At 36.1% G+C, this 26,146-nt stretch overlaps 1 protein-coding gene across 7 annotated transcripts in view; it reads left to right on the forward strand.

Moving 5' to 3' along the window:
• Positions 1 to 26,146, forward strand: part of PHKB (phosphorylase kinase regulatory subunit beta) — a 269,916-nt gene that overhangs the window by 220,694 nt on the left and 23,076 nt on the right. For 6 of the 7 annotated variants that reach the window (XM_047078347.1, XM_047078349.1, XM_047078350.1 and 3 more), the window contains 10 exons: positions 6,766 to 6,849; positions 7,376 to 7,480; positions 8,923 to 9,005; positions 9,209 to 9,299; positions 14,835 to 14,896; positions 14,983 to 15,145; positions 16,323 to 16,404; positions 18,302 to 18,359; positions 20,710 to 20,800; positions 23,624 to 23,826. In XM_047078347.1, coding sequence (XP_046934303.1) covers positions 6,766 to 6,849; positions 7,376 to 7,480; positions 8,923 to 9,005; positions 9,209 to 9,299; positions 14,835 to 14,896; positions 14,983 to 15,145; positions 16,323 to 16,404; positions 18,302 to 18,359; positions 20,710 to 20,800; positions 23,624 to 23,826 — 1,022 coding nt within the window. Of the gene's footprint in view, positions 1 to 6,765; positions 6,850 to 7,375; positions 7,481 to 8,922; positions 9,006 to 9,208; positions 9,300 to 14,834; positions 14,897 to 14,982; positions 15,146 to 16,322; positions 16,405 to 18,301; positions 18,360 to 19,687; positions 19,779 to 20,709; positions 20,801 to 23,623; positions 23,827 to 26,146 lie in introns of all 7 variants that reach the window. The other variant, XM_047078353.1, reaches the window with a different exon arrangement.

Consider the following 26,146-nt stretch of genomic DNA (forward strand, 5'->3'; position numbering starts at 1 on the left):
TGCCTTATCATTTGAGGTCTGAAGTAATTCTACACTTTTGGTTTGCTGGGTTTCAAAGTAATTATAAAGTAACATCTGAGTTTATCTTGTATGCAGTTAAATACATATCTGAATTGGATTAAAAGCTGACTTTTGAGGTCTTTTGCATGCACTGCTCTGCCGATACATTCAGAAATGTCTGTTTAGGAATATTCCTGCCTATTAGGGGCAGGAAATTGTTGACTTCCACTAGTTATTTATAAACTATCACTTTTACTTAGTAATTATTAAAAACATTACAGGAACAAACTCTGAAGTGTTTGGGGTAAGTATTTAGAATTATCTCTCTCAAATGATCAAGGTCAGCTCATTTAGATTGATATACATGTGTGTGGTCAAAGCCTTGATGCTATAGCAAAGAAGAAAAGCTTAGAGAAGTGAGGTGCACATTGCATGGGAGAAGGCACGGCCTCAGAGCATCACTGCTAATCAGACAGGACCCTATCCGTTGGCAACAAAACCAGAATCTGGGTGTCAGATTACCCAGAGCACCAGATCTTTGAGAGCTCTTAAACCTCCTTTAACAAATTTAGAACTCTTCCCACCCTGATTAAAGAGCTAACGCTGAAATGCAAGGATCCCTAGAGTAGGTAACACTTTAAAATCACACAAAGATGTAAATGGGTTTGGAGTGGAAAAGGAGAGGAACTGAGGATCCACAAGACAAGCAGAGGAGGCAGCATGGAAGTGGAGAAAATCTAAGGCTGTAACACTGCATTTATCATTCAGTTATAGGCTATGTTTGCTGATAAACTTTTTATGGTTCTTCACTGAAAGCTCCAGAGAATAGTAACAAAGATTATTATTCTTTGATAAACATGAGCTCAAAGCAAATTAACCTGAATCTGTTTTTTCAGGCCTAATTTATATTGCAACTTTTTTATGCTAGGTGAGTCTGTACTCTACCAGACAACATGCAGTCAGGATTTAAAAGACCAGCATGGCTCCAAATGACTTAAATGTGGCATTTTATTCATTCATTAATGAACACCTGCTATGTGCAGAGTTTTGTGTCGGGCACTCAGATAAAATGGCTCTATGCTCTGTTCCTGTTCTCAGTGAACTCTGAATCTATTAGTATGACAGGAAAAATAGCTAATTATAATCCACTCTGATAAGTTTATACAGGGTGCTGTGGAGATGATAGAAAGCATTCCATTAAGGGTAAGGTGAAGACTTACAACTGGTCCTTACTTATTTTATATTTTGTTGTTTTAAAGATGATATGAACAAATGGTTTAGAGTTTGGGTATGTGGTATGGTTAAAACAAGATTTGGAACCAAGGGCCTAACTTCCCTAAGCATGTATCAAGATGGAAGATTTTCTGTGGCTACAGCCTCTATGTTCCAAGCTAGCTGCTCTTTGGGATTTGTCCTCTAAGATATACTGCCTAATATATTGCTTCTTATAAGCCCAACTTTAAAAAAGTTTTAATTCCTCAGCAAAGTTGCAGGATATAAAATCAATGCACAGAAATCAGTTGCATTCCTATTCACTAACAATGAAGCAACAGAAAGAGTAATCAAAGAATCGATCCCATTTACAGTTGCATCAAAAACCATAAAATACCTAGGAATAAATCTAACCAAAGAGTGAAAAATCTATGTACTGAAAACTATAGAAAGCTTATGAAAGAAATTGAAGAAAACACAAAAAAATGGAAAAAGATTCCATGCTCCTGGATAGGAAGAACAAATATTGTTAAAATGTTGATACTATCCAAGGCAATCTACATATTCAATGCAATCCCTATCAAAATAATACCAGCCTTCTTCACAGAGCTAGAACAAATAATCCTAAAATTTGTATGGAACCAGAAAAGACCCCAAATAGCCAAAGCAAGCTTAAAAAAGAAAACTGAAACAGGAGGCATCACAATCCCGGACTTTAAGCTATACGACAAAGCTGTAATCATCAAGACAGTATGGTACTGGCACAAGAACAGACACTCAAATCAATGGAACAGAATAGAGAACCCAGAAATGGACCCACAAACATATGGCCAACTAATCTTTGACAAAGCAGGAAAGAATATCCAGTGGAATAAAGACAGTCTCTTCAAGTGGTGCTGAGAAAACTGGACAGCGACATGCAGAGGAATGAACCTGGACCACTTTCTTACACCATACACAAAAATAAACTCAAAATGGATGAAAGACCTAAACAGAAGACAGGAAGCCATCAAAATCCTCGAGGAGAAAGCAGACTAAAACCTCTTTGATCTTGGCCGCAGCAACGTCTTACTCAACACATCTCCAGAGGCAAGGGAAACAAAAGCAAAAATGAACTACTGGAACCTCACCAAAATAAAAAGTCTCTGCATAGCAAAGGAAACAATCAGCAAAACTAAAAGGCAACTGATGGAATGGGAGAAGATACTTGCAAACAACATATCAGATAAAGGGATAGTATCTAAAATCTATAAAGAACTTATCAAACTCAACACCCAAAAACATAATCCAGTGAAGAAATCAGCAAAAGACATGAATAGACACTTCTCCAAAGAAGACATCCAGATGGCCAATTGACACGTGAAAAAATGCTCCACATCACTCATCATCAGGGAAATACATATCAAAACCACAATGAGATACCACCTTATACCTGTCAGAATGGCTAACATTAACAACTCAGGCAACAACAGATGTTGATGAGGATGTGGAGAAAGAGGATGTCTTTTGCATTGCTGGTGGGAATGCAAGCTGGTGCAGCCACTCTGGAAAACAGTATGGAGGTTCCTCAAAAAGTTAAAAATAGAACTACCCTATGACCCAACAATTGCACTACTAGGTATTTATCCCAGGGATACAGGTATGCTGTTTCGAAGGGGCACATGCACCCCAATGTTTATAGCAGCACTATCAACAATAGCCAAAGTATGGAAAGAGCCCAAATGTCCATCGATGGATGAATGGAAAAAGAATATGTGGTATATATGTATACAATGGAATATTACTTGGCAATCAGAAAGAATGAAATCTTGCCATTTGCAACTATGTGGACAGAACTAGAGAGTATTATGGTAAGTGAAATTAGAGGACAAATATCATATGACTTCACTCATATGAGGACTTTAAGAGACAGAACAAATGAACATAAGGGAAGGGAAACAAAAATAGTATAAAAACAGGGAGGGGGACAAAACATAAGAGACTCTTAAATATGGAGAACAAACAGGGTTACTGGAAGGGTTGTGGGAGGGGGAATGGGCTAAATGTGTAACGGGCATTAAGGAATCTACTCCTGAAATCATTGTTGCACTATATGCTAATTTGGATGTAAATTTAAAAAAAATTAATTAAAAAAATTTAATTCCTGTGTAGTTAACATACAGTGTTATATTAGTTTCAAGTGCACACTGTAGTGATTTCACAGTTCTATTTATTACTCAATAACAATTCCACCTTTTAAAAGTAAAAATGTTCCCGCAAATCTTAGTTAATACACATATTCTTATGCTAATGGCTAATCTTTCTGTTCTGAGGAGCTGCACCCTCCTTCAACCAACTTAAGAGTATGTGAGGACAGGGCTTTTACCGTGTGTGGTTAACGTTTCATGATGCGGTGATTGGTGTGGTTTTTCCTTTTGGGGGATATGAATATAGTGCAGACCTAGGATGAAGTACTTCTGTACTTCTGGGTCATTTAGCCATTACTATATCCTATTTCAGTGGATTAAATGGTGTGAATATGTACAATGTGGGGACAGTATAATATGCACAGGGGAATGCAGAAAGCATTCCAGGTCTGTCTACTTACCTGTCATAGACTTGCTGTACTGTGGTTCAGAAAGTTAAGGAAAACTCTTTTACTGTGATAGAGTAGTATTTAAAGGAAATCTAGATTGGTCCATTTTAACTTGTAAATGGTTGGTTAGTCACTTGTCCAAAAGAAGAAATCTAAAATAGTTTAGAACATTTATTTCAGAAAATTTGAAAGTATTTGTGGGAAAGGAGTTTCCATCTAGCATAATGTGCGATAGTTTCAGTACAGCTATATATCCTAATGCTTATATAGTACTTTTCCTGGCAGTAAAACCAGTGCTATTCAAGAATCAGATTTCACAGCACATGTAGCTCTGGAGGACATGCTCCCTCATTCATCCATCAGGTGTTTGCTGAGCACCAGCTATATGCTGGGCAGAGTGCCAGCCAACCCAGGATATGCTGTTCTGTAGGGAGATAACAATGCAAAAAGAGAAAGAGACACAGACGTAACTCTGACACGGAAGTGTACACCATAGCAGAATCAAAGAGACATTAATTTTGTGTATAGTGAGGTAGATATTTGAACTCAGTTCAAATCATAATCAGTAGATTATGTAGAAACAGTTGGTTTGATTTTCCACTTAGGAAAACAGGTTAGATTTCTACCCCTCATCAAACAGAAAAATAAATTCCAGACAGATTAAAGATTTAATGTATTTAAAACCTTGAATTGCAAATAACTTGTTCTACATGTGCTCAGCAAGACAAGCAAGTATTTCTAATAAATTTTAACTGATAAATGAGAAGTATCTTGTAGTACGAGTATTACATGATGCTGAATGTCACATGATCACAACTGAGCCAATGGTTCTTGAAATTTGCTTTGATATACAAGTGCTTGGGATTACAAGCATGTTTCTGGAATGAATTAGTCTTGCAAACCAAAGTTTTACTTATTTTTTAAAAAATGATTTAAGCATAAAATCACTAGGAAAAAAATTGAAGAGCAGTTTACAGCTGTTTGGAGTGAAAATCCATTCTTAGAATAATACAAGTGCTAAAAAAGCCATTAAGGAAATGATTGACAAATTTGACTAAATATAGCTGAAGATGAACCTGGCATATCAAAGGTGCTTTGTGAAATTTCCTAGTAGAAAAATGTTTAGATTAAAATACCACATGCTGAAATGATGTTTGACCTACTATGCAATCATTCTCACATTTCATCGCAACATGGAAGATGAGTGAATTGGGTAAAATATTTATACAAAAGGTAATATTCTTGGGGCGCCTGGGTGGCGCAGTCGGTTAAGCGTCCGACTTCAGCCAGGTCACGATCTCGCGGTCTGTGAGTTCGAGCCCCGCATCAGGCTCTGGGCTGATGGCTCAGAGCCTGGAGCCTGTTTCCGATTCTGTGTCTCCCTCTCTCTCTGCCCCTCCCCCGTTCATGCTCTGTCTCTCTCTGTCCCAAAAATAAATAAACGTTGGAAAAAAAAATTAAAAAAAAAAAAAATACCACATGCTGAAATGATGTTTGACCTACTATGCAATCATTCTCACATTTCATCGCAACATGGAAGATGAGTGAATTGGGTAAAATATTTATACAAAAGGTAATATTCTTAATATACCGAGACCTCTTACAAATCAAAAAAGAATGAAAAGTGCCCAATAGAAAAGGGAACAAATGGAAAACTTTATAGAACATACAAGTAGCCATTAAATATATGGGAAAATGGTCAACCATAAATTATTTGAATTGAGTAGTTTAAGATGAAATATCATTTTGACCCAAGAAAAAGGCCCATGCACTGTTAATGCCAATGTAAATTGGTCCATTATTTCTACACGGTGACCAACCTGGCATTATATTGCAAAGAAAACATATATTCTCTTTGATCCAGCAAGTCTAGGAGATTATCCTACAGAAACAATAGTACACCATCCAGAGATGTTTATTGAATTGGTTTGAAATAACAAAAAGTTGGGAACTACCTTCATCAAGGGATAGGTGTTAAATAGGATTGGGTAAGGAGGCTTCTAATTGGATTAAATGCTCAGCTCTGGCACTGATTAACAACTGAATTATTCCAAGTCCATCTGTTTTTACTTTGTAGAAATTCTAGAAGTTTCTTCTCCACTGTGGCACCTTTTTCTGTTTTCCAGTAGTGAGGGCTACAGATATTTTTTGGGGTCTTTATATTTCTTCCATTATTTCAATATTGAAATGTACAGTAAATGCATACACTCAGTTTACCTTCTTGAAACTGGAACACCACAGTACTAAATTTTAACAAGTAGGACACCAAAGAGATATATATAGTATATGACCCCATTTCTGTAAACATATATACATATTGATTTATGTGTGTAATATGGATATATATTTATCTGTGTATTTTTAAAAACCTGTAACCCTGCCTATACTTCACATGTTTTTTAGGGCTCACACAATGAATTACACTTCCTTCAACATACATCAAAGTGCAAGAGTTATCACCTACAGGGTTGTGAGAGTAAACAGCACCATTCACTTGGAGCACATGGCTTACATTTTTCATAAAATTCATATTATCAAAAAAATCAATAAAGACATTTCCATTTTTGTGGGAAATACTTGAAATACTTGAAATACAGAATCTAGTAGGAGATGTGAGTCCCTGAATTTTAAAACTTTAATCAGATTTTTTATTACACAGGAAACATTTGCCTCTTTGTGTTCTTTTATGAATTGGACAGAACCCTGCAAGTTGTACGTTTATGATAGCACAAGAAAAATGTCAACTTTTAGAATGTTGCTTTGCAGATCTGCAAAGATATGCTCTCAAATCTCTCAGTGCCCCCAAATCTAAGTTGACATCATTGGCTGGCTTATTTTCCTACAAATGTATTGAATAAGGTTTCCCTGGCCATTTTTCCTCTGGAAAGATCAGAAGTTAGGGCAATAGGGGGACAAAGGGGGCAAAAAAGGAAAAGCATGGATTCTTCTTGCCTAATTTATAAATTTATGTCTTACAGGCTTATTTCCACCTGGGTATCAATGAAAAATTAGGACTCTCCGGAAGACCGGATAGACCCATTGGCTGCCTCGGTACATCAAAGGTGGTTATGAAATTTCCTTGTGGAGCAGTGTTCAGATTATAAAACCACAGAATGAAATGATGTTTAATCTGCTATGCATCCATTCTCACATTTCATTACATACTTAGGCTGCTTATCTGAATTATTATTTTCTACGAGTAAATCTTACTGTTTATTTTGTATGATATCACAGAAGGCTTCTAGGAATGAATAAGCATCTAACTGCTATATTATTTCTGAACATTGTAGGATACCTGATTATGACAGTTTTTATTCAAACAGGCTTTTTCCATCACAGTACAGATGGATTACTCTATTAGTATACTGATCTTACTGATCTAATCAAGAAACTTTAAAATTTCATTATCAGTTTTAATTTTTTATTACGGCTTATGCTACTGTACCTGTGTCTTTGGTTCTGTTATATATATACATATAACATATATATATATATATATATATATATATATATATATATACACACGTATATATATATATATGTGTGTGTGTATATATATAAAAATTTTTTTTAAATTATCTCTTACAGATTTATCGCATTCTAGGAAAGACTGTGGTTTGTTACCCTATCATCTTCGACTTAAGTGATTTCTACATGTCTCAAGATGTTTTACTGCTGATAGATGACATAAAGGTAGTTTCAGAGCCCCTTTTTATTGAAATTGAATGACTTTGTTTCTACTGATTTTATCATATGAAATTGAGTGCTCCTGGAGTCTGTGACACTGGGTTAACACAGTGTAAAATATGAAAGTAAAACAATGTCTGCGTGGCTTTGGAGAAAGAGTTAAATTGCTTGCAGCATTAGAGTAATAGATGGAGTGTGTTTTATATTAAGTTGTATGACTTTGCTTGATAGACCATTCTACAAATGGAATGAAAATATATAGTTTATAAAGCAGAAGGGGAGCCATTTTCATACGACAGCAGTAGTTTATCTCTTTTTGAACAAAAGTTGAGTTAGCAAGATAATTTTATTTATGAAGAATGTCAAGTAAAACCTCAACTGACTCATAACACACAGTCAGTTAAAAGTTTCCTCCACTCCCTTTTCCATTTGCAGAGTAGAGAAGCTTAGAGTCATGGTTCAGAGCATGAAGTCTAGACCCAGATTCCATTTGTTAAGATATTGGCTCTACTGTTTATTTACCAGCTGTGTGATCTTGGGCAAGTTACTTGGGCAAGTTACTTGGGCAAGACACAGAGAAGTCTCTTTTCTCATCTGTATAACTGGATAATAATAAGGATATTCTGAGAATTAAATAAGTATGTAAAACACTCAGAATAGTGCCTGACATCGTGAAGTGTTATGTAAGTCTTTGATATGATGATGATGACAACGACAGTAGAAATTGAGTCAAAAAAAGAACTCTTTCCACATTTCTGATGGTCTGTATAGATTCTGTCTAGGTTCTTCTACCTGCTGTAATAAATGCACAGTAATGTGGAGTGAGGATTAATCTTTTAAGAGACAACCCCTGGGTTGATTTTTCCTCCCTGGGACCATTCTTTGTTTTTTTTCTTTTTTAAGTATTTATTGTAATTCCAGTATAGTTAACATACAGTGTTATATTAGTTTCAGGTATACAATATAGTGATTCAGCAATTCCATACATCACCTGGTGCTCATCACAACAAGTGCACTCCTTAATCTCCATCACCCATTTCATCCTCCCACCCACCTCCCCTCTGGTAACCACCAGTTTGTTCTCTACAGTTAAGAGTAAATTTCTTGATTTGTCTCTCTCTTTTTTTTTCTTCCTCTGGGACCATTCTTGAATTGTATTTTTTAGGCCACCAAAAAAGAAGCAGCCTTAAAATATGTGCAATCTGATTCCTTCTAAGAATAAAGTTTAAAGTCAAAAAAGTTTCAAACTTAACTTGTATATATTCATACTTGTAACATGTATGTATCAGAACATTTCTACACCTATGTAGTCTATCCTACCCAGAGTTTGACTCTGAATTGTCTTGATATATGAGAGTTTTTTTGGCTCTTTGCCACAACTGGTTAAACATCCTGATCAGCTCAGATATGGTGCCATTACATTCTACCTCACTCTTATGTTTTGATAGAATGCACTACAGTTCATTAAGCAATACTGGAAAATGCATGGACGCCCACTTTTCCTTGTTCTCATCCGGGAAGACAATATACGGTAGGTTGATGAAAGAAATGAGGTATGCCCATCTTCCATCTTTAAGACTGTGAATCCTTTGGCAGCAGGGCTTCCTCCTATTTTTATATCTTTGTCTGCATGTGTCAGAGAGACTTGCATATGTAAAGGATACTTAGTATTAGGTTCTTTTCTCATTCTGTTGTTAATAATGCACCTTTTTTTTGTCTGTTTATATTTTTTAGAGGTAGCCGATTCAACCCCATATTAGATATGTTGGCAGCCTTTAAAAAAGGAAAGGTTGGAGGAGTCAAAGTTCATGTTGATCGTCTACAGGTAGTCTTCTGAATTTCAGTGTGTTTCTGTTTTCATGACAAGTAAGGCACAGATGCAGCTGTATTTCTTCATATATGTTCTGTTTAAGGCTTTTGCTTAAGCTTTTATTTTGTGCCTACCTTCCTATTCGTGTTGTAACCATCTGTTTATCTTATTCCTCCAATCTGATGCTTGAACAATTGGAGTGGTTTCCCAACCTGAATTTTAGACTTTAATAACTCATCTCCAACCTCTGTTTTGCAGTTGAGGAAGCTGGTGTCCAGAGTAGTGAAGTGACCTGCTATATAATCTTGTGCTTTAGGCACAGGTACCAGTTGCCTAACTCCCTGGTCCAGTGTTCTTTTCCCTGCTCCACAGTAATATCCAACCTGGAGATAATCTCCGTTCATTTCAGGACCTCACAGCACCGTTTCTCAACTCCTAAATAACAAAGCCCCTTGTGGTTCCCTATTAGCCAGAACAGCCTCCCTGCCCAGTTATCTCCTACTAAACACTTTGTGTTTCAGCCAATACAGATGAATTACTGTGTTCTGACTTTGTGAGGTTCTACCCCTCTGCTCATGCCATTTCCTCTGCCTGGAATAAACTTCCTTCTTTCAAGGTGTCTGCTCTTTAAAATCTTAACAAATGTTAGGAGCGCCTGGGTGGCCCAGTTGGTTAAGTGTCCAACTCTTGATTTCAGGTCAGGTCATGATCTCACTGTTCACGCTTCAAGCCCCACATCGAGCTCTGTGTTGACAGCACACAGACCCTGCTTGGGATTCTCTCTCACCTCTCTCTCTGCCCTTCTTCCCTGCTCACACTCACACATGTGCTTTCTCTTTCTCACTCTCTCTCTCTCAAATAAACTTAAAAAATAATATAAAATAAAATAAAATAAAAAAGTAAAAAAAATAAAATAAAAGTAAAATCTTACCAAACTTTAGGGCCAGTTCTGCAAAATCACCTACGCCAAAAGTAACAGTACTCTTCTTGAACATCCTTTTATGACCTTTGACACGAACTACTTGGATTGTAGTCCATCATGGACTTAAGTGCCTTACTTATTTCCTATGAAGAATTGTGATTATCTTGTAGAGTCTTTCATGTAGTAGGTTCTCAATATTGAGTAAGAAAAAAGGAAAATTTATAGAGGGACCTATATAGGTAATATTACAAATGGCATGTTTACATACTTATTCACCAGTGCTTGTGTTTTGCATATTTGATTGATTTTTATCTAGTTTTTTAAATATCTTTCCTTGTTATTTTCTGTCACTTTCTGTTGCTATTCTATTGTCTTTTTGTCATGGTTCCTGGAAAAATTTATTTCATATTTATCACGCAGCTTCTCTGTTAAGTTTTGTATTTTGACTATCATGGTTTTAATTTTCCATTTTCATAATATCATGTTTTTATTTTCTAGATATTATAATTTATCTTCCTGAGATTATCAGCTAGACAATTTTTGAAATTTTATTCTCTGCCTTATATCTTTCAGGTTTCTTTTTTCTGTTTTGTGTGTGTGTGTGTGTGTGTGTGTGTGTATGCGCGCACATGTGTGCACTCAGTATTTTCATGTTGGAGGCATTTGTCAGATATGTGGTAATCTTTAGCTATCCATTCATTTTTAAGAGTGAAAGAATGAGAAGTTTATTGGGAGCTCTGTGTTTAGGAACAAAGATTCTTGTCATGATGAAGTCATTTATCAGGTAGTCTGGTGGCAAGGGCTCTTTTTGTTGGGGGAAACCCCAGCTGCCAGTATCTGGAGATTTTTTTCTCTTAGGCTCTTCAGTTTCCAAAATAATCATCTAACTTTTTGTCTGAATGGCATGCATTTTGCTTTCATGTGCTGAGAACAGGGTTAGGGAAGAAGCCAGGGGGTCCCACAGTACTGTGCAGTCTTTCACCTTAGTCTACTGTTGAATATTTGTGTCCACTGATTTCTGTTGTGCCTTATACCCTTGAGAACAGAGTCTTTAACCAAAGAATAGGCTTCTTTTCATTTTGTAGAATGGAAACTTTATACTTATTAAACAACAACCCTCATCCCCCCCCACCCTAGCCTTCATCTTCTCTTTAATATAGTAAATGAAAATAGCATCTATATGCTTCTCTTGGATTTCATATCAAGTCCTTTCAAATTTCCTTAGTCTGTGATCCATGGGTTCTCTTGTCACTGGGCCTCAGCCTCCCTTCATAGCTTCATCACCCAGGATCTTTCCATCTAGCTCATTCCTTGCCCTGCTTTCCACTCCCCAAGTATACTGGGTACTTTCAAAATCCCTAAATGTAATTGGAATTTTTTCCTGCTCATGCTGTTATTCTATTCTAGAGTTGTTGTTGTTTTTTTTTTTCTTTTTTCTTTTCCTTCTAAATACTTTAATTTTATAATTTAGGTCAATGTCACCTCTTTAGTGAAGTCTCCAAGGTTGAATTAATTTCTCATTCCAGTGTGTTTCTGTGGCATTTTGCTTGAACCTTTGCTATAGCTCTTAATTTAGGTGTAGCTAGTTTCCTGTGTCTGCTTCTCTCTGTGGATTGAAAACTCTTTCAGGCCAAGTTTGATTCATCTCTGAATTCCCAGAGTGATCTGCTCACTACTGTTCTCTCTGTAGGAAATGTGTAAATATTGGTTCACTGATTCAACAGATATTGATTGAGCTCCCTCTCTAGGCACTGGGGATAAAATAGTGGGAAAAAAAAAAAAAAGAAAAAGAAAAAAGCCAGGTAGGGATGCAGGATGACAGGATGGAGTACAGTCTTCGGTAGAATGTTCAGCTAGAAAGGATCTTCATAGGATAGAATTAGGTATTGCAGAGCAGGATACCTTTTTGAATATTATATTTCATTTGACATATATATAATAATATTAGGTTATTTAATTACCATCAGAACTAAAGTATTAATGCCTAGTAAAGCTTTTTTATAAAACTAATTTAGGAGCCTCTGTTAACAAACTGATTTTTTTTTTTATCTAAAGCTCTAGAGGGGTGCCTGGATGGCTCAGTTGGTTAGGCAACTGACTTCGGCTCAGGTCATGATCTCACGGATCATGAGTTCGAGCCCCACTTCGGGCTCTGTGCTGACAGCTCAGAGCCTGGAGCCTACTTCAGATTCTGTGTCTCCCCCTCTCTCTACCCCTCTCCTGCTCACACTCTGTGTCTCTCCATCCCTCAATAATAAATAAATGTTAAAAAAATGTAAAGCTCTAGAGACTATTAATGGAATTTAACATTTGCCTATTAACATTTACCTTATGGGCTTAATCAGTACATAGGGTGGATAGACTAAAAATAGAAAATATTAAAATGATTTTTCTTATGTTTTCAGAATTAACTATTAGCTTTGAGCATCAAATAATTCTTGATTCTTCTCTTTTTTTCCTACTTTACACTTTTACAATCCATTATCAAATCTGGTTTTCTCTACCCTCAGATTATATCCAGAATCTAACCACTTTCCATCACCTCTAACACTAACATCATGGCCCAAGTTACCATCATACCTCACCTATATTTTTACAGCAGTTTCCTAAATTCCTACTGGCCATAAGACAGTTAGCATCTTCATACTCTGCCTGGTCATAAGACAGTTAGATTATGTCACATATCCTAAGCCTCCAATGACTTTCTCTCACTTAAAATGAAAACCAAAGTCCTTCCAGTGGTCTTTGTGCTGTCCGTGATCTGGACCTTTTTTTCTGACCTCATCTCCTAATGATCTTCCCTGTCTACTGTACTTTATCCACACTCTCCTCTTTACTGCTCCTAAAGCACATCAAGCATGCTTCTGCCTCAGGACCTTTGCACTTGCTATTCCCTCAGCCCAACACATCCTTCCTTAAGATCGATATTATTGACTACCATCTTTCCTTCAGTTTCCGTTTACATGTCACCCTACTAGAGAAGCCTTTTCTGGTCACCTGTATAAAATGACAAACCTTCCTCCTCCTACTCCCCCACCCCACTTCCCATCCTCTACTTTTCTTATTTCTGCTTTGCCCTTAACATCATCAGATAGAACATATTTAGTTTTTTGTTTATATTGTCTACTTCCTACACATACCTAAGGTCAATTTCAAGAAAGCAAGGATTTTGTGTATTTTATTCTTGCTATATTCTTAATACCTAGTAGAGTGCCTGGAACATGGTAGGTGTTCAATAAATATTTGCCTAACAAACCAGAGAGTAAGATGTGTAGATGTAAGCCTGAATATTAGGAAATAATCACTCAACAGACTTCTGTTATGCTCAACATTGCTATCTGCCCAGGTACAGACTGCTCTCAGACCCTGAGTATTGCTGGGCCACATGAAAATGTGCAGATCGGTTGCATGTTTGGCCTTCTTCACTCAAACTCTGCAAGGAGACTTTAGTATGATTGCTGGTAATATGTCCAACCTGACATTTGTAGTGGGTATTTGTTGATTGATGATCTACTTTTGTTTATGAGTTTCCAGTAGAGGAGAAGGCAGCACAACTCTGGGTGGTTAGCCAACAAGTGAAACATTTCCTGTGTCATGTTGCTTCATATTTGAAAAGAACAGTGTGAAAACAAAGAAAGTAGTATATATAAGACAGTTTTGATTAAAGAATAACCTTATTTTTAAAATAATAATCTTATGGTTTTTTTTTAATGCAGTACATTTCTCAATTTTATCTGACAGTTCATCAGATAATTAAAAACGACACATATTGCTAAAAAAAACCCATTGTGGGTTATCATTCATTTATGTTCTTTACCCATGAACCATGGACCAACAAAAACTGTGTTTGAGTTTGGCCTTATTTAGTTTACTAACCTATAATCAGGAACTAATGAAAAATAAAATCTGAATATGGGTTGCCAGAATGTAGAGAAGCACTGGCCTCAATAATCAACACCTTCATGTTCCTGAAAATGGAGATTGGCAGTATCCCATCATTGGATGTCCCTGAAATATTATGGTAACAGAATTCATAGTGCAATTTCACATCATTTTTCCCAAAACAATTATAGCATTTCTAGTTTTTGTTTTTTTTATTTCACACTATTTTAAACATTTTAATAGGTACTGAATTTTAATTCTAGCTTAAAAGTAAATGCCCACACTTCTAAGAATAGAGAAAAAATACAGTTCCTTTCATGTTGACTTTCCTATTTATTATGACCCATGAACTTGTAGCTTGATTTGTATGTTCTTTTCTTTTTTAAGTTTATTTGTTTATTTTGAGGGGGTGGGGGGGGCAGAGAGAGAGAATCCCAAGCAGGCTCTGCACTGCCAGTGCATAGCCTGATGCAGGGCTCAAACTCACAAACCATGAGATCATGACCTAAGCCAAAATTGGATACTTAACTGACTGAACCACCCAGGTGCCCCTATGTGATCTCTTTTTAAGAGGGTTTTGTTGTATATGAAAACTTATCTGATTTTAGAGTGCTCATTTAAGAAATTACTTAAAAGAGTTGTGTGTAGTTTTTTAAGTAAACTTTTTTGAAGTATTACATACTACAGATCATAAGTGTATGGCTTCATGAATTTAAGAGTTGTGATTTTTCTCAACTACATTTCAGACACTAATATCTGGAGCTGTAGTAGAACAACTTGACTTCCTACGAATCAGTGACACAGAAGAGTAAGTCCTTTTGGGTTTTTATCAGAAAAGCAGGAAATTAGAATTAGAAATACAGGAAACCTGAAACTTTTTCTTTTAATTTCTAGGCTTCCAGAATTTAAGAGTTTTGAGGAACTAGAACTTCCCAAACATTCAAAAGTCAAACGACAAAGCAGTACCCCCAGTGCTCCTGAACTAGAACAGCAACCAGATGTCGCCATTACCGAATGGAAGAACAAGCCCACCCATGAAATTCTTCAAAAACTGAATGTGAGGAAGATGTATTTCCCACATGGCTCTGAGTGAGGTTGGCAGGCAGGAATTCTCAGGGGCAAGCCATCTTTCTTTTGTCCTCTCAGAGAAGGCAGATAAAAGTGCCTGGGTAGATGGCCTCTCTATATTAGGGGCAGTAATGAGCGAGATTGTTCTCATTGTTAAGACATTAGCATGGATGTCTTAAACATGCGTAAGGAGTAGGGATAAATTGGGTTGCCTTGGGTATGAAGGTATTGTATGAGCCATTAAAGAAGTTATGTCAGGAATAATTCCCTTTGGGATCTCCAGACTTCTCTTTTAGTACACTTCCCTTCTTTTTCCCAACTTAGATCTCCTCTCCTGCCCTAGTGTTTAGGTCTTAATGTTTGCTGTAAGTCTCTCCAGTCACTGTGGAAAGCAATCCTATGACCACATCCATGTGAATATTATGTTACCAACTTAATTTTTACCTTCCCTAAGATTATTTGCATTTTAAAAGAGGTAGTGCAAGAATGGAGTATAGTAGTTATTCGAGGAAATGAAATTCTAATGATAGAACTAAAATACTATGACATCTTGTTGGGCTATACCACAAATTTGAACATGTAGGTTAAATATATATCTTTCCAGACATTATTAGTCCTTGTTATTGATTGACATTATCTATAGATCTCCATTACCATGAGTATGATACGGTAGGCATAAAACACATAGCATGGTGTCATAATACTTATAAAGCACTCTATATATGTCGTCTTCTTTTATCCATCTCCTCATAATAGGTTGACAGCAACATGGTCTCTCACTTATGAATAAGCAATGTACAAAAGGGAATGGTTGGATGGCGTGGCCAAATTTCTCAGAGAGTGACAGAATCAAGTATTAATCAAGTATTAGTGCTTGTAGACATTTTCTATCCCTTGCTTATCTTATTTACTGGAAAATTTGATTATTAAATACTACCACATGAGGAAGCCAACTTGTCTACTCTCTGTCTCCAAGACACCTTAGATAAATAGTTGTGTAATGTCATCTGATGCTTGGTAATATATCAGTAACAATTGATCTGGCAGATCTGGCAGATCAGTAACAATTCCATGGCAGATTTCCTCTCTGCATCATGTGGTTACATTTCTGTGGTAAATTTTGTACCCGTTTTATTCCAGTTACTCACAGTGATTTGTATTTTTAGGACTGCAGTTGTCTGGCTAGCCAAGTCATCCTGCTGGGTATACTGCTCAAAAGAGAAGGCCCCAACTTCATCACCAAGGAAGGTAAATATACATGCCTAACAGAAAATTTTTAAATAATGAGATCTCTCTATTCTTGGGTATATATCAAATATACCTTATGAATAGATACTAAAATGTTATGTTATTTTATCCTCCATTAAATGCTTTTTTTTAACCTTTAAATGGAAAATGTTTATTCATACCCCCTAGAGTAGAATAGACTGATGTATGAACTCCTAAATTGCTTTCATGCAGTGATGCTTGATTGTTTCTCTTACTGTCTGAATGGTGTTAGAGCCTCATTCTGCCTGTGACTGTTAACCTTTGATGACTTCTTTCATAGTTGTTTATTGACAGTTTCTGTTTCCAGTTTTATTTTCTGTTTGTTTTTAAGAATAATATTGAATCATTAAAGCTATAAAAATTAGCTCCTTCATGGTCTGCAGCAGCCATTTGAAATGGAACATGATATTTAATAGAATTGTGCTCTAAACATTGTTAACAAAAATAAATCATTTCTAATCATGTCCATTCTGCATTAAGGATGTAACCCAATTATCCCTGAAACCCACACTTGTATGTTGAGTCACTCTAAGGGAGTCTTGAATTCTATATCATGATCTGCTTCTGTCATTTTATTATATAGAATAATATAGAATACATTCCAAGATACTCAAAGTTTTTGGCTCATCTGAAAATCCTCTGTTAAAGGGGCATGTTGATTTGGTTAGGATTAGAAACTGAGTCAGTGTTCTGAACAACAATGTAATTAATAAGACTTATAGTTTTGGTAGTAAACAAACATAACTGTGTATTCAGATAAGGTCTACTTAGTTTTTACATTATTGTAGCTAAGAGATAAACTTCTTGAATATTATATATGTCAACTGAATAGTCCTAATTTTCTTAACTGAGTAAAGGCAGAAAAACTTTCAACAAATTTCAGACAGAAGACTTCATGTTTTTAATTAGTCTTGAAACTATAAGCAGAATCCCAGTTATATTGAGGACATTGATTGAAATTCATACTTTAACTAAAACAATAGGATTTTTAAAAGGCAAACATTTTATTAGGAACCAGAATTCAGAATGGCTATTTTAGTAGTGCTTTAAAATAAAACAAAGTTTATATAAAATTGTTTATAATGAAAATGCTGAGAGAATTATTTTTTAAACTATTTTTATAAGCAGGAATAATACTCATATTTTGCTTAGATATTTGAAAGATTGAGTTTTAAATCTATAAAATCTTTTACATTGAAAATCATAAGCATCTACAGAATCTGAATATAATTTTATCCAATTTGTTATAAAGCTATAAAAAAATATATTCATGGTAAAATGATAAAGATCTTGTTCTCTATCCTTGTTTTCTTTTTGCTACTCTCTCCTGTCACCATGATTAATTTATTGTTGACAAGCCAGTCATGAGGCCAGACCACATGTAAATTGCCAAAGAATGAAGTCCAGTGGTGTCTTTTGGACTAGTATATATTGGAAGGATCATACACATAACAGAGTCTCTATAAAAGTTTTCTGAAACACATAAATGAAGAATCATATATATTCAGAGTCTATAGTATTTGTGCAATTTGCTGCATTCTGTTTATTTTCTTTAGTAAATTAAAATAACTTATTTTTAATTGTTAAAAATTTAGATTGCATATTAATTAAGAAGACAATAAATTTCAAGAAATAAAGTACTCATGAAAATCATATACTCAAAGTAAATAGTAACAAGTGCTGGGACATTCACACTATATATTTGGGTTACATATTTAAATATGTCAAGTAGTTCAGAATACTAATGGATGTGCATGTATTAACTCAGTGGAATAAAAATGAAATTCAAGAGTAATATTTTTAAGGAGAATAAATGTTATGCATTTAATTAAAAGGTTTTTTTTTTTCAACAAAGACTTTATTATCTAATGTCTAGGAACCGTTTCTGATCACATTGAGAGAGTCTATAGAAGAGCTGGCAGCAAAAAGCTTTGGTTCGTATTAGTGTCCTTGTCATTATGTTTTATTTTTTGTGTTGTCATGTTTAAAGGCATAAAGGTAATAGACCAATCCTAAAGATGGTTATTTATCCAAATTTTTACCCTTTTTTAATTTTAGAGAGAAAAAGCGTGTGAGCGAGGGAGAGGGGCACAGGGAGAGAGAGAGAAACCTAAGCAGGTTCCACGCTGAGTGCAGAGCCCAATTTGGGGCTTGATCCCACGACCCTGAGATCATTACCTGAGCCGAAATCAAGAGTCAGACATTCAATTGACTGAGCCACCCAGGCGCCCCAAATTTTTACTTTTAAACTCCAAGGTTATGGCCATGATTCTGTCTACTTTCTAAGGACCTGCCTACATTCCATTGTATCATGGCTCTCCCAAGATATTAAAAATAATGTCTGGGAATAAAGACCTCCATAGGAATAGAAACTAGAGAGCATATTCACTGGAGTGATATGCTAATGAGTCTTTCCTACTCCACACCTGCTCTGTCCCAGCAATGTGCTTTAGGTTCTACTTTGTATTCAGGAAATCTATTCTGTGATCATAGAAGGCCATGAAAAGAGACCAATGGTTCATTTAATCATAAGCAAAAATAATAGAAGGCTGTTCTCTTACCACTTAAGTTAGAATGAATCCCAGTGATTACAGTTGCTTCATGTAAAATAACTAATATGTTCTGCAAAAGTAGTCTCCCAGGGACTGAAAAAAAATTAGGTAAGTTGAGATAAAATTGTTTCAATTCACAGTGGGGGTAGGTATGCCTAAATGCATAGCCCTCTGTATTTGGAAGCAATTGTAGCCATTTTACTAGAAGAATCTAACATTTTGAAAGTAAGAGTACATGTATTTTTTAAACAACCCATTATTATCTCATTTTGAAAAAAAAAAATCTCAAGCAATGTGATAAGAAACTCTCACAACCTCAATAAGCCTCAGATTTCTAATCACTAAGGGGATTTGACGAAACAATTTCTTAGCAGTATTTCAACTCTATGATTTATAGTAAATATATTATTCCAACCCAGAAGAAATAAGATAATAATCCTCTCACTAAATCTCAAATTTTCACTGTAAATTCTCAGCACAGTAAGGCATATAAGCCAATAGATGTTTCTTTAAGCCAGTAAGTTTCAAATGTGGTCTATAGTCTTATTTTTTGCTAAGCAGACTTGTTTTTGCTTTATGTTATTATACTTGGACTGTAGATAAAGCATTAACTAGCACATATTTAGAGTGCTGTTATGTTTAAAAGAACAAATGCCTGTAAGTTTATTTACTGTATTTTCCCTTTTATGGCTTTCCACTGACACATCCAGGTTGGCGGTACGCTATGGGGCTGCCTTTACCCAGAAATTTTCTTCCTCTATAGCCCCACATATTACTACTTTTCTGGTACATGGGAAACAGGTAACACACACAGAATGTGGAAAAACTCAAGCTGCTTGAAACGTGTGGGCTTATTTGCATTCTGAGGGTTAAGTATGTCTTTTGGTCTTCAAGTGTGTGGGCGAAAGCTTCTCTAAAAGTAGGAAGTGTTTGTTTCACTAACTTTATCAGTTATTGACTTAATTTTCTACTCATCCATCTATGTTGAGTTTAAGAATATAAATGCTTTTTATAGGACAGCATCCGTGGATATCCTGAAATACAGGAAAACAGTTTTAAACCTATATTTTCATTTTATTTTTTTCATCTAGAAGTTCCACATGAATTTTACTTTTGAGGGAAAAAATGTCTTATATATTGCATGTGCCATGCATTAAAAAAATCTGTTCTCTCTACAGTCTGAGACTTTTCCAGAAATGTAAAAATAGCAGTGTGAATTCCGTCCTCCAACATTCTGGCTTTATCAGGAAAAAAATGCTGGTATTTCATTGTGTCACTTCCTAAAATTGAGTACTAAGAGAGTCCCCAATCCAGGGGTTTGGTTATCTAGGCACCAAAAGAAACATGATTTAAAGTGGTTATAGGAATAGATGACATTTACCAGTGACATACTTAATAATGAATTTTTTAATGCAAAGTCAAAATACTCACTTAATTCCTCCTCCTACTCCTCATCAAAGGCATGGTTAGGCCCCTTTTTCTTTTTTTTAAATTGATAATGGCATGAACAGTGCTGGTAACAGAGGTGAGGATGAGGAATCCCTCCCTAATTCTGGATGGTCTGCAGTCTGGGAGACTTCAGCTGTTAGGTCCAGGGTCGGCTAAGTATTTCCTCCAAATTATTATGTGAGGACCTAACTGCACATTTTTCAGTCTCTTCCATCAGGGACCCCATTCATTCATCATCTTTTAGATTTGTCAACCTCTGGCATGCTCTCTTCTTTGCCCCCAGGTCGGTTGTGCGCTGTGCAGCAAGTCTTTTAAGTAAAGTAGTGGACAGCCTGGCCCCATCCATTACTAATGTTTTAGTGCAGGGAAAACAGGTAAGTATCTGATTTTCAGACTGTCACTTGGTCACAATCACAAGTTTCTGGATAGGACTCTTGCTTTTAAATCTAGCAAGCCTCAGTGTCCTAGGCCTCTCAACCATATTAACAACGGCTCGGGCATTTCTACAGAAGGCTCCTTCCCCAAGCAAAACCTGGTCTTAAAAATGCACAGTTACTAAGTAGACCACTCCTTTTTCCTGCTGTACCTTAGAGCTGTGATTTTCAGTTCCTGTGTTTAGATCAGTGAAGATGCTGACCCAGAAAATGGACTAATCCCTACTGAGGTACTCCACACAGGTTTAGGATAGGCAGGGCAAAGACAGGTGAATAGTGAAGGGCACATTTTTCCTTCTACTCCACATGAGAGTCTTCTCACCCTTAGAAATGCACTGACTCCCCAGATCCTTAACCTTTTGAGCCACGTCTCCCTGTAGCTCCTCCACTCCCACAAGGGACAGCTCTCAGCAGCTCCTTCTCACAGAACCATCGCAGAACCAGCAGCCCTTCTCTCCACTGGGTTCTCAAAACAGGCCTATGACACTTCTCACAATCTGCCCTGGATTCCAGTTCATTTCAATGTGTGTCTCTCTACCCCAGGGTAGGCTGTGAACCCCTGGAAGTCAGGGCCCAGGTCTGGTCCTGTCCCAGCATGGGGTCTGGCTTGAAGTAGGCACTTGATGAATGTGGCTTGAATTGAGCCTGTGCATGTGGGTATGCAGTGTGGAATGTGGCTGCTCATTTCTTGTTTTGTTTTCTATAAGCTCTAATTACCTGGCTGAACCACCATTTGGTTGGAATGAAAACCTGTTTGCTTTTTTTCTCTTCTTTGGGAATGTGTGTGCTTTATTGTGTTTTCCTGACAGTTAACCTAGGGGTATAATAAGCTTTAATAATATGAAATACTTGTAACCTTCTTTAATAGAATCAGCCCATTGCTTACATTTCAGGGCTCTTAATTCATTGAAATTATATCATCTTGACATCCAGCTTGAAATGTTAGAATAGTAAGTTATTTTATCCTGTAGCATTTAATAACAATGACAAAGCAATAAAACTAATTAAAACCCTTAAGAAAAAGTTACATCACTTTCATGTATATTATTATCTCTATTTTCTCCAAATTATTAAGAGGTAGAATTTTCATCCTCATTTGTCAGCTACATAGACCAAGGTACAGGAAGTACCTTATCCAGTGCCCTTCCTCACCACGGTCCTCACCTCCAGCCATAGTCTCATACTGTTGCCCTGGACTGAACCACCTCTGAAAGAAAGTAAATGGGCTTTGGGAAGCTACTTTTCCTTGGATTTTAGGTCCCTGTAGTATATTTGAAAATACAGTTAATTCTACTGTCTATGAATAGATGAGAGGGTTTTGGAGGTCTTTGTCGTCTCCAAATGGCACCTGACACTTGGAGAAGGGTAGGTTAGTCATGTCCATTCTTTGTATTATATAGAGGGGCTTGCAGCTTGTGATCCTGAGACTCTGGTCCCCATATCCCGGAAGCCTTGGAACCTGTCCTGAGGCTGTGGCTGGACCATTGCCCATCAGACCATCACATGTCCCAGGGAAATAGTCACTTAAGAGCTGAGTAAGCCTGGGAGGCTGATAGTTCAGGTGCATGAAGTCCATTCACTGACTGCATCTTACCCCTTTACAAAAAAGAAATGAGAATGGAGCATTCAAAGTTTGCATTCGCTGATTCATGAAATGCTGAAAGTTAATACTGTTTAAACAAAGCACTTTCAGATCACCTCAAGCTCTCCGGAATGAAATAGTGGTTTAGTCATCAATGCTTCCAGAGGCAGTAGTGTGCCTTCTATTTGTTTTCTTCTTTACACACTGACATTTTAATAAAAGTAATCGCACTTGGACTAACTGGTTGGTACCACTTGTGATATAATAGGCCAGCAGTTCTCAGTTTTCACTCCATCACAGAGTTGAGGCAAAAGACCCCATGTTCTGCTCTCTCCCCTCATCTCTGAAAATACAAGGGCCCTTTGATAAGCTCTTCATTTTCCTGCCTCTTATAATTGTGCACTGTCCATGGAAGAGAGAAGGAGAAGGGTAATGAGGGGGAAGGCAGACTCTTCTGGGAGACAATATGCCAAGGAGAGAGGAGAGAGAGAAACCCAGTATTCCTCTTGCCAGCTTCAGCAGCACTCTCTGCTTTGAGTATTTGTTGTCATTTCCCTCTGTGCTTTCTCATTTCCTAGGCCTGTGGGCAGCCTCATTTATCCCTCTCCACAGGTGAGAGATACATCAACAAGTATTTTAATACTCACTAGGTGCCTAACACTATGCCAAGAAAAGTGGGGGCTACACTAGAACCATATGACCTTGCATCTGCCTTTGAAAAGGTTATAGTGGCGTTAAAGAGCAAAAGTTCCACATGAGAAACTATAAAAGAAGTGAAAAATATACTCTCAAATACTAAATTGTATAGACTGTGCAGTTAAGTAAAACTATCCAATGTATTTTGGTTTCTCTGGGGAGTTTCTAGTACTAAAGTCATTCAGAATAATTTTCTCTTAATAGTTATTTATATTCCTTCCCTGCTTTTATCCACTCACCTTCACTCCCCTAACTGGGACCCTTACCTGCCCTCATATTTTAGACCAGACTGTGAACCATCATGAACTCCAGTGGGAGTCACGCTTTGAAAGCCATTTTAATAAATAGCAGGAACAGTTATTCTACCTAATTCCCTAGCTCGCATAGAGTAATTTCAGCCTGCCAGTCATCCTGAGCCTTGATTTTTTTTTCTTTTATCTTTTAGTAGCTAGGAAGTTTTTGCAATAAAATTCTGCCACTTATAGGTAACTCTGGGTGCCTTTGGGCATGAAGAAGAGGTTATCTCTAATCCTTTGTCTCCAAGAGTGATTAAGAACATCATCTATTACAAGTGTAATACCCATGATGAGAGGGAGGCGGTCATTCAGCAAGAACTGGTCATCCATATTGGCTGGATCATCTCCAATAACCCTGAGTTATTCAGTGGCATGCTGAAAATACGAATTGGGTGAGTAAAGTGCTTTGTGTTTGCGTAAACAGAATTGTTCAAGGTGTCCTCCAACAGACTTGGCCTACCCCAGGCCTGGTGCGTATCTAGGAATGCACATCTTTCTCTGAAGTAATAGAGGCAACATCTGGTGGTTTGAAGAAATAAATACATATGAACTGAAAGAATCTTCCTGTTTTTTTAACTCCCATGTTAGACATAACAACGTAACTGTTCTCTGGAAAATCAAGCTCCAGGGATTTAAACAGCTACATCATGTTTTAAAAAGAAAACAACAACAAAACATAAGCATAATACTTGTAAAACTTTCTATAAATAAAATGGATAAGGCTTAAGAGAAGAATGATTTTCAGTAAAATTGGGTGTGAGGAAGATATACACTCAGGTAAAATTTTTGTTCTTTTAACAATATTCTGCTGCATCCATTTTCTACCAGAATCTAATTTTTAATTATTAAAATCATAAATGTTCTGTTTGGAGGAGAAATTAAAAGTAAGGATCTGACAACCTTGAATCCTCTTAATCAAGAATTTTATGAGGCAGTGTGGTAGGGCCAGTTGACGAGGCTTCAGCATTCAGAATTGAGTGTGGGTCCTGGCCACCACTTACCACTTTAGTGACCTGAGATAAATGATGCTGAGCCTCTCTAGCCTCACTTTCATACCAGGCTCATTGTTTTATGTGAGATGAAATGAGAGAATATGTTTTAAAACACTACCACAACCAAATAAAGTATAAATGCTTTTATTTAACATATTTTTATTGTAACATACATGAATATATTGTAATTGTAAGAATCAAACAATACTGCACATATAGAGTAATCTCATATATGGCCCATTGAGGGATGTTCTTTAAGTGTTTAAAAAGAATATATAGTCTGTCAGACACAAATATATGTGAGTGTGTGTGAGTATGAATAAGTGTATCACTTCCTAATTATATAAATGTATCATTAGTATCTTTACTATTTCTATCCTACTTGATTTTTGGTGAAACATATTAATTTCTCATTTTAGTTATGGATTTATCTCCTTCTTGCATTTTTATCAGTTTTGTTTTGTATATTTTAAAGGGTTTTTGTTTGTTTGTTTGTGGGACTTTATAATTTTAAAAATATATCTTCCCTTGTGCCATTTATTTTCTACTTGAATTATTTTAAAAATATTTTAATTTCAAACATCTACAAAAGTATAGAGACTAGTAATAAAATCTTATGTGCCCATACTTTCACTCAGTTTCAACAATATCATCCTATGCCCTACCTATGACCCACCCTACCAACACCCCCTCTAGGTTAAAACAAATCCATCATATCATTCAATCTGTAAATACTTGAGTGTGCATAACAAATTATTTTTTGACTGATATTACTGCCATACCTGCTTTCTTTTTCTGTCATTATTAGCTTAGTATACTGTCTTCTACCTTTTTACCTTTAATGTTCTTTTTTCATTTAGTATAGATATATCTTTTATATTCAGGATTTATGCTGTATTTATTTCTAATTCAATCTTAGATTATCTTTTCATTTGTGCCTTTCATTTCATTTCATTTGTGCCATTTCTTCTCTATTTTGACTTACTCATTCCTACCTTTTTTTTTTCTATTTACCATTACAACTAAGGTTTTAGTTTTGCACATGAGTATGAAGCACTTTATGAGAAATGATTACCTAGTTTTTCCTTCAAAAAATTACGTATAAAAAAACTAGTTGCTTATTTGGCAGGATCTGCCTACCTCTTGTTTCAACAATTCTCATTCTAGGAATTTAGACCTGTTTTACAGGACTCTTCATTCCAACAGTGTTTGAAAGAGTGAAACATTGGGAACAAGCTGCATATCCATCACTAGCAAATTGTTTAAATAAATTGTGATAGCCATGTAGTAAAATGCCGTGCAGCCATTACAAGTAACAAGAGAAAGCCTATACTGACATTTATAAATGTCCAAGATAAATTAAGTGAAACAGTAAGTAAGTTGCAAATGTATTGTTCCATTTTTTTAATAAAAGAAATAATAATACTGCACATATATGTATATATGGGGAAATATCTGAAAAATGGAAATAAAATTAGTGTCTGTTATATTCTCTAGATTTCTACTTTTAAGTTATATTTTTCAGTTTTATTTCAAGTTTTTTATTTGAGATTATTATTTTTAAACTTTTTGCCTGATTTCAGTTATAACATATTTCAGGTGAATTTCCCAATCTTTGGTCCCCTTTCTTTTGATATCAAGAAGTGAGTTTACTCAGCATAGAACTTGACCTTAATTTTTATCTCTTAAAATTGTTCTTTTCAAAGATTTAGAGGTATTA

This window comes from Lynx rufus, unplaced genomic scaffold (assembly GCF_022079265.1).
Source record: "Lynx rufus isolate CCGP_SWC_20201006 ecotype Redwood Valley unplaced genomic scaffold, mLynRuf1.p SCAF_16, whole genome shotgun sequence".
NCBI lineage: Eukaryota > Metazoa > Chordata > Mammalia > Carnivora > Felidae > Lynx > Lynx rufus.